The 12,245-nt window shown below is 40.4% G+C and overlaps 1 protein-coding gene across 1 annotated transcript in view; it reads left to right on the top strand.

Moving 5' to 3' along the window:
- The window catches only part of LOC107563410 (protein piccolo-like), a 68,736-nt gene that overhangs the window by 13,195 nt on the left and 43,296 nt on the right, over positions 1-12,245 (top strand). The window contains exons 4-10 of the mRNA XM_016248281.1: positions 2,094-2,969; positions 3,052-3,876; positions 3,969-4,865; positions 5,029-5,901; positions 7,862-9,322; positions 9,559-10,383; positions 11,336-12,124. Of these exons, the coding sequence (XP_016103767.1) occupies positions 2,094-2,969; positions 3,052-3,876; positions 3,969-4,865; positions 5,029-5,901; positions 7,862-9,322; positions 9,559-10,383; positions 11,336-12,124 (6,546 nt within the window). The remainder of the gene's footprint in view (positions 1-2,093; positions 2,970-3,051; positions 3,877-3,968; positions 4,866-5,028; positions 5,902-7,861; positions 9,323-9,558; positions 10,384-11,335; positions 12,125-12,245) is intronic.

The following is a 12,245-nucleotide window of genomic DNA, read 5'->3' on the forward strand; positions in this document are numbered from 1 at the left end:
AAACCGTTCCAAAACCGACACCCAAACAACCCCAGCCCCAGCACGAGCACCGACGTAAGTGAACCAGCCCCCCCAAACCCCCCCTCCCCTTCACCCAACATGGACACACAGCACCCCCAACCAAAAACATCTTCCCGCGCCCCTGGACTTTATTAAGACTCTAAAGAATCATATCAACTTGTGGAAAATGGGCATCCTATGACCCCTTTAATGAATTCCAAACATTCGTAAATGGGGCGAGCGTGCACGCTCATTCATAATTACCATAATCCCCGTCCATAAATTCTGACTGACAACTATATATGGGCATCATATTTTGAAAAGAAAATAAGAATTTCATCATGTCCTCTCAAAAGCAAATGAAAAATACAAATTTATCAGGCGCAGAAATTGAAGTTTTGTTATCGGAAGTGTATTCAAAACGCAGAATTTTATTTTCAAGCGTACATAGTGGAGTATCATGTCAAGGAAGCTTGGCAGCACATTACAGATGCTGTTAATGCAGTTTCATCTGTTAATCAACCAGTCATCATTCTCTGCAAGTAGGCTAAGTCTGCACAGTCTCTAAAAATATGTATTTTGTGCAGCGCTCTGTCTGCCAAATCTAGCAATAACTCTATATCAGCCATAGGAAATGTTTATTGTTAAACCTCATTCTGGCCATTTTATAGAAAACCATTTCCATAATAATTAGTAGACTAATTGGTACATCCCTAACAAAAGTAGCTAATTATTTGATAAAAGTGTTAAATTTGCAGATTATATTCCTAATATTCTTAATTATGCTGTTCATAATAATAGTAAAAAGGAAAATACAGTATACTGTGTATAATTACTGTATATTATTTTATCAAAATGCTGCGTGATACGTGATTATGTAAGGTAAATAGTTTTATAAACATGCAGTGCCATCAATGATGTTCGGATGATTTACAACCCATTTATGTGGGGCTGGGAGCAGGTGTAAACTTTTTGTGTACCAACTAACATTTGTAAAATACGAACACTTTCATGAATCCCAAAATTTACGTCAGAACAGCTTTACGAATGATTTACACAAAAATGAGTTCTGCTCGTGTTTTATGAATGAGGCCTTATGTGTGTATATATAAGCTTATGCAAATAATACAATTTCTCTGAATGTTACACATTTCCAGTGTAGCATAATGGGACATGATATGAAAATATTTGTTTCAGCCTTTTAGCTTACAGGAAAGTCAGAGAGACTGCACTGTATGGCTCTAAAACATGCCTTTTCAGGATAATAAAAACATTTAAGAGTATCTTAGGGCTGGTGCTGGCATACTGAGGCTTTATCCTTCTAGCTTGGAATGCGTTTATAAAAGTAGTCCTGTATGCGTCTGGCAGAATATGCATTATCAGTATACTTTATAGTTGTCTGTGATGTGTAAGAGTATCCCAGGGTCATGAAACTCTATAGTTTAGAGTTCTATAACTGTAAGGGCTGCTCTGACATGAGCATATTCAAATTTCAGCTTGCTGGGAAGGATTCTCAAGAAAGCATTTACAACATTTTTCTAAGTTGCCAAAACAAAACATAATACACATCATGGTTTTTATCATTTGTTTGTGCTATTTAAATATTGATATTAAGAATAAATATACAGTGGGGAAAAAAGTATTTAGTCAGCCACCAATTGTGCAAGTTCTCCCACTTAAAAAGATGAGAGAGGCCTGTAATTTTCATCATAGGTATACCTCAACTATGAGAGACAAAATGAGAAAAAAAATCCAGAAAATCACATTGTAGGATTTTTAAAGAATTTATTTGCAAATTATGGTGGAAAATAAGTATTTGGTCAATAACAAAATTTCATCTCAATAGAGTGCAGACCAATTTTCTTTATTGTAATCAGTCACTAAAAACAAGTCCAAAAAGAGAACATTTCACAAATGCTAGGGTCACTGATGGTTTTAATATATTTATTTAAAGCCACAAGTAGTAATGTTATGATATCTGCTTGTGAGGTCAATTTACACAAGTCCTGTGAAGTATTTTTTTTATCATTTGTTATTAATGTTGAAAGAAAAATGTGGAGAAGTTGCTCATGATAATTGTAATGTTTTTGCAGGCAAAAGAGTGGCTTTGCTTAAACTGCCAGACACTGAGAGCACTGAAAGGAATAGAGCCTGCCGGACAACCCACAATAAAGTCCCAAACACAGCCCAGCAAATCTCAAAAGATGGAATCTACACATGGTCCTTTAGAGAAAGAGCCCACAGCTCAGCCAACAAAGACTAGTTCTGCCAACCAACCTGCTGATCAGAAAAAGATGCATGAACAACAGACTGGTGCAGCAGGAGCAAAGCAAGCTCTCTCCCCTATGCCTTTACAGCAACCGACAGCAAAAAATTCCCCCTCTCCTCCTGTGTCTAAAGCAGCACCACAGACTTATACAGAGCAAGAACAGTCAGGATTTTTTGGCTTTTCAGGCTTTGGTGGAGCCCATTCACAATCACCATCCCCTCAGCCCGCTGTTTTGGCCATGTCTGGTAAAGATCTAGGATTTGGGTCGTCCTTCCTGAGCTCAGCATCTAATCTAATTTCATCAGCAGTTCAAGATGAACCTTCTACAGCACCTTCAGTCTCTCAAACTTTCCTCAAGTCTACTACTCCACCAACATCTCACAAAGGGTCTGCAGCATCACAAGGGGCTGCCTTATCAGCATCAACAAGAAAGGCTAATCAATCAGATGGTCAGAAAGAAGAAAAAAAGACAGAGCTAACTGCTGACCAAAAGAACAAAGCACCAGTATCTCAAATTAAAAAAGCCGAACCTTCTTCACAGATGCCAAATGCAGACAAAGGCCCTCAAACCTTGCCCAAATACTGCCCACTCTGCAAGGTACAAATCCAAAAGGACCTTGCCAACTACAACACTTGTACGGAGTGCAAAAACACTGTTTGCAATCTCTGTGGATTCAACCCAACACCGCATCAAACTGAGGTAATGTTATGTTGACTTTTAATGCTTTTTACAAGTTTTGATTGATATATGTTAACATGAGTTAACCAATTTGTCTTTTCAGTTGAAAGAATGGCTTTGTCTAAACTGTCAGACTCAAAGAGCTCTAAGAGGAATGGAGCCACCAGGACCTCCAAAGTTGGAGACTGCAGCGCAGCCCAACAAAATCCCTACCACTCAACCATTGGCTTCACCCTCAATTCAAAAGAAAGGGATTTCTGAATTGGAAAAGTTAGCCAAGAAAACTGACCCTCCTCAGAAATTACAACAACAACAATCCAAGGCTCCAAATGGTACTCTACCAATCCAAAAAGACCAGCAGCAAGAAAATGAATTCAAATCTGAAGTTCCTGTCAAGACAGCCAAGGAAGAATCTGGATTGCTTGGTTTTGGTGGTGCTAGGTCAAGGTCTTCATCTCCTCAGCCTGCTATGTCTGCTGTATCTGGGAAGGTTCTTGGCTTTGGTTCCTCCTTTCTCAGCTCAGCATCTAATTTAATATCATCAACTGTGCAAGATGAGACCTCTGCAACACCACCAACCTCCCGCAAAGCTTCCACAGTTTCCCAGAACTCAACACCACCCACATCTCGGAAGAGCTCTGCTGTTTCACAGACCATAAACACAGGGGATACTAAACGACCTACTGCACAAAAACAAGAGAAAAAGATTTCTGAGTCACCTCAGCTAGCAAGTAAATCTTCTGTGAAAGCAAAAATAGACCATACATTGTCTGCAAAAGTTGACAAAACTCCCCTGCCTCTTCCCAAAATCTGTCCTCTTTGTAAGGCAGCTATTACCAGTGATCCTCTTAATTTCAGCACCTGCACAGAATGCAAAAACATTGTGTGTAACCATTGTGGATTTAACCCCATGCCTCATCAAATAGAGGTAAGAGAAAGAGTTTATTTTACTCTGCTGGTCATAATTGATTTATTGAAGGACAGTCATGTTGATTTGTGGTTGTGATTTTGGTCATGCAGATGAAGGAATGGCTCTGTTTGAGTTGCCTGATAAAGAGAGCACCTGAACCTTCAAGTCTAAATCCCCAGCTGCAGACTAATGCTGGCTCACAACAAGACAAAACAGCTCCACATCAGCCTCCTCCAGAACCCAGTAGAACTGAGGACCAGTCAAAAACAGCACTTGGAAAACCCACTACTATATCTACAATACAAAATCTTCCAAAGGAAAAACCTGCACAGAAAGAAACTATAAAATCTCAAAAGCCAAAAGATAGTAGTGCTCCAGCCAAATCCGAAACATCACAATCAGATTCCTCCAAAAAAGATACCGGTTTCTTTGGCTTTGGTTTTGGTGGTGCTCGATCTCGATCACCTTCTCCTCAACCTATTGTCTCGGAGAAAGTTCTAGGCTTTGGCTCCTCGTTCCTCAGCTCAGCATCTAATCTCATATCTTCGGTAGTTCAAGATGAATCCTCCACAACACCGCCAACACCTCGTAAAGGTTCAACAGTTTCCCAGACCTCAGTGAAGTCTACAACGCCGCCCACCTCTCGTAAGGGTTCATCAGTTTCACAGACATCTCTCAAAACCACATCTGCTGTGGCATCAGCAGCTACATCCCATAAGGGATCCACAGCATCCCAGGACACAACAAAAATACAGGTTGGGGAAAATAAACCTCTGTCTCAAAAGCAATTGGAAGACAAGGAGCCCTTGCAGCCTCAGCCTTTCAAATCACCATCTAAACCGCCACCAAAGCTTCAAGCTATTAAAATGTCCTCTCAGTCTCTCCCTAAAGAATGCCCACTTTGCAAAGTGGAGCTCAAGAAAGATCCTCCTAACTTCAACACCTGCACTGAATGCAAGATCATTGTATGTAACCTCTGTGGGTTTCTCATGCCTCATCAAATCAAGGTAAGATAATTCAGTATTTGCAAAATGAGCTGTGGGCTATACTTTATTTACCTTCAGTAAAAATACTTTTGATAGCAATATTGCTGAATTAGCTGTAGAATGATAATGCTATGTAGGAAACCATTTTGTCTGGGGTTTCTCAAACGCTCTCATTTGTTGGCAGGCAAAAGAGTGGCTTTGCTTAACCTGTCAAGTGCAACGAGTCCCTTCCCATGCAGAGCCTCAAGATCAAGCTAAGAAAGTAGCCCCAGTGCCAAAGGAGGAGCAAGATGCTCCAGAAACTGCGCAGAAGAAACAAAACACAGAGGAAGCCACCAATACTGGTCAGAAAACAGCTGTAGTTGGGGGAAAGGAGCCAACTGATGTGACACCACAACAGCTCAGTCAACTGAAGACCTCACAGCAGATGAAATCAGACAAGCCTCAAGAAAAACAATCCAAGCCACCAAAGGCTGAGCCTAATCAAGTGGAGTCTGGATTTTTTGGTTTTGGCGGGGCTCGATCTAGGTCTCCTTCACCTCAGCCTGCTGTTTCTGCGGTGTCTGGCAAAGTTTTAGGCTTTGGTTCCTCCTTCCTTAGCACAGCTTCTAATCTGATATCTTCAGCTGTTAAGGATGAACCTTCCACAACACCACCAACCTCCCGCAAAGGTTCATCAGTTTTAGAAACAACACCTCCTCCCTGCTCCCGTAAAGGCTCTACAGTATCTCAGTCATTGTTCAACAACAACACAACATCACCTAGCTCACAACAAGGTTCTGGAACCACACAAGGTTCTCAGAAGGCCCAACCTAGTAAAGATACTAAACCATCAACTGAACAGAAACAAGAGGAGAAGACACCATTGCTTCAACAGGCTGAGGAGCCATCAAATAAAGTGAAACAGGATAAAGAGACACCTATATCCAAGCCTCTTCCCAAGGTCTGCCCACTCTGCAAGGTGGAGCTCAAGAAAGATCAATACAACAGCTGCACTGAATGCAAAAATATCGTATGTAACTTGTGTGGGTTCAACCCTATGCCCCATCAAAATGAGGTAAGAAAATATCACTGTTGTGTTGAACAATTTTTTTTGTTTGTTTGCTAAGTCCATGTAAAGCAATATTAAATGTGTTATGAGTTTGTCACACCACAGAAAAATGTATTAACCACCCAGCCAAATTTGAATGAAAGAAATGGCAAGTAAATAAAATAAGTTATCAAAATCTTGAAAAAATAAGCAGTATTCTCTACTCTCAAACGCTGGGGGTGTGTCTGTGGTCGGCGCTGAAACCACGCCCACTCGCAGGAACGCTGCTGTCTCTCTCAACGGTCAAATACCACTACAACCTGAATGGATGCTCTATCTAGCAGCTTATTTGGATTTACACACCCATACATTACGTGATGAAGGCATAGCTAGCTAGCAAACTGGGCTGTAGTAACTAACACTAATGACTTACTCACGATTGAGCGGGTGAACCACTGATGCTAATCCACTGTAGTTATTAGTTGTGTTCGACTTCAGGCAGCGCTGCGCAGACAGATTGGTGTATGACATCAAAGTACCATGAGAGCTATTAGAGAACAGGTGACTCTGCATGCTTTTGAATCGCCCTCGCGGTTCTTTGATGTCATACACCGATCTGCACAGTGCCACTTCAAGCCGATCACACCTCTTACAGTGTTAGGGGAGGGGCCATGCTCAGTGGCTCCAGTGCGTCATCAAGACATGATTCAGCCCCGCCCAAAAAAATCCTGAATACAAAGATGGTGAAAAACTGTTTAACAGTCTAACTCCACAATTTAGTACTACATAGTTCACAGTATTTGTAACGTGTTTGAGCAATACATTTCTAACATTTATAATGGGTTTAGAAACAATTATCTCAATTGTCTTTACATGGACTTTAAAGTCAGCATGAAAGGGAAGTTGCAAACCACTTTAAGTTATGCTTTATTACAGTAGTCCACTTTAGACATTCCATTATCTGTAAGTAACTTTCCAACTACATGTCAACTAACTCGCATTAATTTGCAACTACATGTCAACTAACTCATTAGATCTGGGTTTTTTCTGGCGTAACTTCTGTAGCTTTAATGGATATATGTGTAGTATATTTTCTTCATATAGTAATGGGGGTATGGGGTGGGGGTTCATGGGGTTAGGGTTAGTACAATGAGCTGATGTGTACTTGTGTCTGTTGTGTGTTGGCTTATCATTAAAATACAGTGTTAGCAGATATTAAGAAGACAGCCTACTAATACTCTAATGACTGGTAGTTGACATGTAGTTGCAAAGTTACTTAAAGTTAGTAGAATATCTAAAGTGGACCAGGGGTGGTTTCTTCATTAGAGCGAATGTGCGAAAGGGAGGGATCACATTCAACCACAGTTGTCACTGTTCTAGACTGTTTGTTCTGCCTCTGGATATATAGTCCAATCATCGTCAAGTCACACTCTGCAATGCAATCTCTATAGCTGTGTCTGAAACCGCTCTATCAAACTTCTATCAAACAAAAAAAACAAACAAACAAAGGAGGGACACCATTGGTTGTTGATTGGATTGTGAAAAGTGAGCGTTGCATAGCAGAATGGAGGCAGATCTTAAAAGCTGTGTGGTCTTGCATATGCCAGCAGAGAAGAGAGCATGTCACAAGAAAAGCAAGTTAAGACAGTCTGATTTAAAGATTACAAATTCAATGAAAAAATGGATGAATGATTTGTTTATTGTAAGACCAGTGGTATGCATTAAGAGTATTTATGTAGTTTCAATTTTGTACTCATGCTGACTTTATGGAAAACTATCATGATGAAAATTTGAAAACCAACATTTTCATGCTGACAGGAGAGCTTACAATGCTCATCTCTTCTTTAATCTAAATGATTTGAGCTGCCTTGGAACATTGCAAGTTAATAAGCAGTGTGTTTTAGTCCACTTAACTTTGGGATGCTGTATACACAATGTAAATTTCAGTTACACAATTATTAATTCAATATACTTTACAAAACTACAGGTGAGGTGGCTTTGCTTAGCGTGTCAGATGCAGAAAGCACCAGAGCCTCCCCCTGCACAGCCTGAGCCACACGTTAAGGAAGTTTCACCACTTAAAATGGATACTCCCACTCTAGATGTTTCACAGAAGACACCACATCTTCCAGCAGATTCAGTTCACAAGGATAAGAAACTAGAAGTGGCAGGGAAACAAGTCAATAAGCAAACTTTAGCAGAAACTGAACAACCCACCCAAAGAGAAACAAAACAACATCATATTGCAGAATTTCCAAAGTCAGAATCTCAAAAAACTGATCCGCAACCAGAAAAACCTGGATTCTTTGGGTTCAGTTTTGGAGGAGCTAGATCTCGATCACCTTCTCCTCAGCATGCTGTCTCTGCTGTCTCAGAGAAGGTTCTAGGGTTTGGTTCTTCATTCTTAAGCTCAGCATCTAATCTAATCTCAACAGCTGTTCAAGATGAGTCTTCTATAACACCATCTAGTTCTCGCAAGGCTTCAACAGCTTCTCAAATGTCTGATAAGACACCACCAACATCTCGCAAAGGTTCTGGAGTTCCACAAATCTCCAATAAAGTTAATACCACTCCACCTTCCTCTCGTAAGGGTTCTACAGTTTCTCAGACATCTGTTAAAACAACTCCTCCAACCTCACAGAATGAGTCTGAAGCTACAGTAAACTCTAAAAACATTGAAAATACAGATGGGGCAAAAACTAAAGTTGCAGAGAAAGGAGTAGAAACCAATAAAGGAGCTACCCCACACCAACAACAACAAGGAAAGACCCAAGATGGACATGTTCCTATCTCCTCTGAAATCCCTGAAGAGTCTAGAGGTAGAGCTCAGTCTCCTTTACTTCCACCTGCAGCTTCTGCTGTCTCTGGGAAGGTTCTGGGATTTGGTTCCTCCCTCTTTAGCTCAGCAAGTAATCTGATCTCATCAGCTCTAGATGAGCCTTCTACAACACCGCCCACTTCTCTTAAAGGTTCCACATCTTCCCAACGATCTGCTAAAACTACAACCCCACCCTCTTCTCGTAAAAGCTCATCTGTTTCCCAGACTTCAGAGAAGATTACCACTCCACCTTCCTCACAAAAGGGCTCTGGAGTTTCTCAGATATCTCTCAAGACCAGCACGCCTCCTGCTTCCTCAAAAGGATCTGATGTCTCTCCTAAAATGCTTCCTTCAGATTACAAAAATGTACATGCTGAAAATATACAAGAACAGATAAAAAAAGATAAGAAATCCATGGTCAATCAGGCACAGCCAACAACTGTATCAGTTACAAAAGATACAGATCTACCGGAAACAAAAAGGACAGAGTCCACTAAATCATTTCCCAAAGCCTGCCCTCTCTGTAAAGTTGATTTGCAGAAGGATCCTCCCAATTACAATACCTGTACTGAGTGCAAAACCACTGTGTGTAATCTATGTGGCTTTAACCCCATGCCCCATGAGACAGAGGTAAGCAGCCTTTTTTTAGCTTGAACATAAAACACCTTATACTCATTATCATAATTATTATTTAATTAGAACTTTGGTAGTATCTGGGTATATGACATTATGAGCACCAATATTTATGACTTTAAGCATAAAAAATGCATTAAAATTATATTTTAAAAAATAATTCAATATTATGTATCCTCCTTGTAGTACTCTGTGAGCTTAATTTTAAAATGATTATTGGAATGCCGTTTCAGAAAAAGGAGTGGCTATGTCTGAACTGCCAGATGCAAAGAGCTCAAGCTGAGACTGATAAAGTACCTCCACCAGTATCACCACTAAAGAAAGCAACACCAACTCCTGTTCCTACACAGAAGAAGCCACTCGATTCCACAGATGCTACTGAAAAAGAAAAGACTGCATTATCCGCAGGTACAACACCAGGGTCTGGGAAGGCAAGTGCAGTTCCACCAACACAGAAGCTACCCCAGCAGCAAGACATAAAAAATTCAGTACAGCCAACACAGAAGGATGATACTGTATCCACAAAATCTAAAGCCCCACCAAAGATTGCATCCACAAAAGAAGAGAGTGGCTTGTTTGGTTTTGGACGCTCTAGATCACCTTCTCCCCAACCTGCTGCTTCCAGTGTTTCTGGAAAGGTCTTTGGATTTGGTTCTTCCCTGTTGAGTTCGGCTTCTAATCTTATCTCCACTGCTGTACAAGATGAATCCTCCACCACACTCCTTGCAACTCAGGAGGTTTCAGCAGCTTCTCAAACACATGTGATAACAACATTAACACCAACTACTTCTCAGAAAGGATCAGCCGATGTGTCACCAAATCAAGGAGCTAAATCTGTTGAAGAAGAGCAGAAAGACAAGAAACCTGAAGAGAAAATGACAGAAGTTCAGGAAAAAGTAGTAACAAAAAAGGGTGACCAGAAGTCAGAGCCCTCAAAGACTTGCCCTCTTTGTAAAGCAGAAATAATGAAGAATCCACCAAATTACAGCACTTGTACTACTTGCAAGAGCACTGTGTGTAATCTCTGTGGATTCAACCCAATGCCACATCAAACTAAGGTGAGAAAATAGTTAAATATACAGATTGTTTTTTGTTTTTTCAGTCACAATTATTGAAAATGTATTTCAGCAAGGTGATTTATTTATTATGAATGAACAAACAATAATCTCAAAATGAAACAATAGTGGTCTTTATTTCTCACAATTAGGGCTGCACGATTAATCAAAATCAAATCGCAAAGGCGATAAATCGCGATTAGGCAGAAGCTACGATTGTCTGGCATATCTTTCAGTAAAGCATGGTTCTGTGATCAGCAGTAAATCTCCATCCGAAGGCCAGAGGGTGCTCTCGCGCTGAAACTCCAAATACACCCCGCAGAAGAAATCCAGGAAATCTCTATAGCGGTTGCTGAATAAACAGAACATTTAACTGCTTTTATTGATTCAAAATGACTAATAAACACAACTACGACAATATATGGTTTATCTGAGTTTGTCTTATTATAATTTTTATTATAATAAAGGATTTAATAATGCAATGCTAATCGACATAGCCTTTATCACGGCTTAGAATACTATGAAATATGTTGCATGCCTTATGCTGTGTAAGAAGCCACATCATCTCACAGAAGGATTTACTGATTAAAGTGATTTTGGAGTAAAAACATGTTATTAAATGTGGTATTTTCACGTATTTACAGATGGAGCAGCATTTACTACACAGAGCCATAGCTCACTGACAAGCTATGCAAACAGCTTTCATAATCGCAGTACTATATCTTCGATTTCATAATCGCACGCTTATCATCTGCGATTATGAACGCGATTTTGCGTAGCTTGTCAGTGAACTACGGATCTGTGTAGTAAATGCTGCTCCATCTGAAAGCACGTGAAGGAGATTTACTACTGATTACAAAACCGGCTTTACTGACAAGATGCGAATGACAAACACATTTGATTAATCGTGCAGCCCTACTCACAATATTATGTGGTTACCTTTTTCAACAACCAGGTGAAGGAATGGCTGTGTCTGAACTGCCAGATGCAGAGAGCTCCCGAACCTCCAGTTGTGAAACCAGGAACTCAGACTACTAAATTACCTCCACCTGCATCACCAAAAAAACAAGACACTGTGGGTGTTGTAGCAGAGGATCAGAAACGTAATGCTTCAGGGAAACAAGGCGGCAAACCCAATCTTGCAGATTCCAAGCAAACTACATCAGATGCCCAAATCCATAAAAATGTCTTACCTGCCAAATCTGATCATCCGCCTAAATCTGAACCTTCTAAACAGGATTCAGATTTTTTCAGCTTAGGTTTTGGTGGTTCTCATTCAAGATCACCATCTCCTCACCCCACTGTGTCTGCTGTCTCTGGGAAGGTTCTAGGCTTCGGTTCCTCCTTCCTTAGCTCAGCATCCAATCTGATCTCCTCGGCTGTCCAGGATGAACCTTCTAAAACTCCACCAACATCTCGTAAAGGGTCTACAGTTTCCCAGACTTTGAATAAGACAACACCAACACCTCCCACTTCTCAAAAAGCATCAGTAGCTCCACAAGACACTAAACTAAATCTTCCTGCAGCAGAATCAAATCCAACCTATTCACCAACCCAAGAACAGAAAAAGCCACCAGATGCTCAATCATCCAAACCTATACAAACTCAAGTGAAAGAGGAGCATCCAAAAGTGTGCCCACTCTGTAAAGAGACCCTTAAGAAGGACACAAAAAACTATAGCTCTTGCACTTCTTGCAAAAGCATTGTTTGCAATCTCTGTGGATTCAGTCCACATCAAACTGAAGTAAGTCTGTGTTTTACAGTTCTCTTTAATAAAGTCTCTCGTTTTGCTACCAGAAATGATTCTGTACAGAATTTGTAATTTAAATGATAAGAGATGAGGTTACAATTATGGGTAAATAAGT

Source organism: Sinocyclocheilus grahami, unplaced genomic scaffold, assembly GCF_001515645.1.
Source record: "Sinocyclocheilus grahami isolate Dianchi unplaced genomic scaffold, SAMN03320097.WGS_v1.1 scaffold874.1, whole genome shotgun sequence".
Taxonomy (NCBI): Eukaryota; Metazoa; Chordata; class Actinopteri; order Cypriniformes; family Cyprinidae; genus Sinocyclocheilus; species Sinocyclocheilus grahami.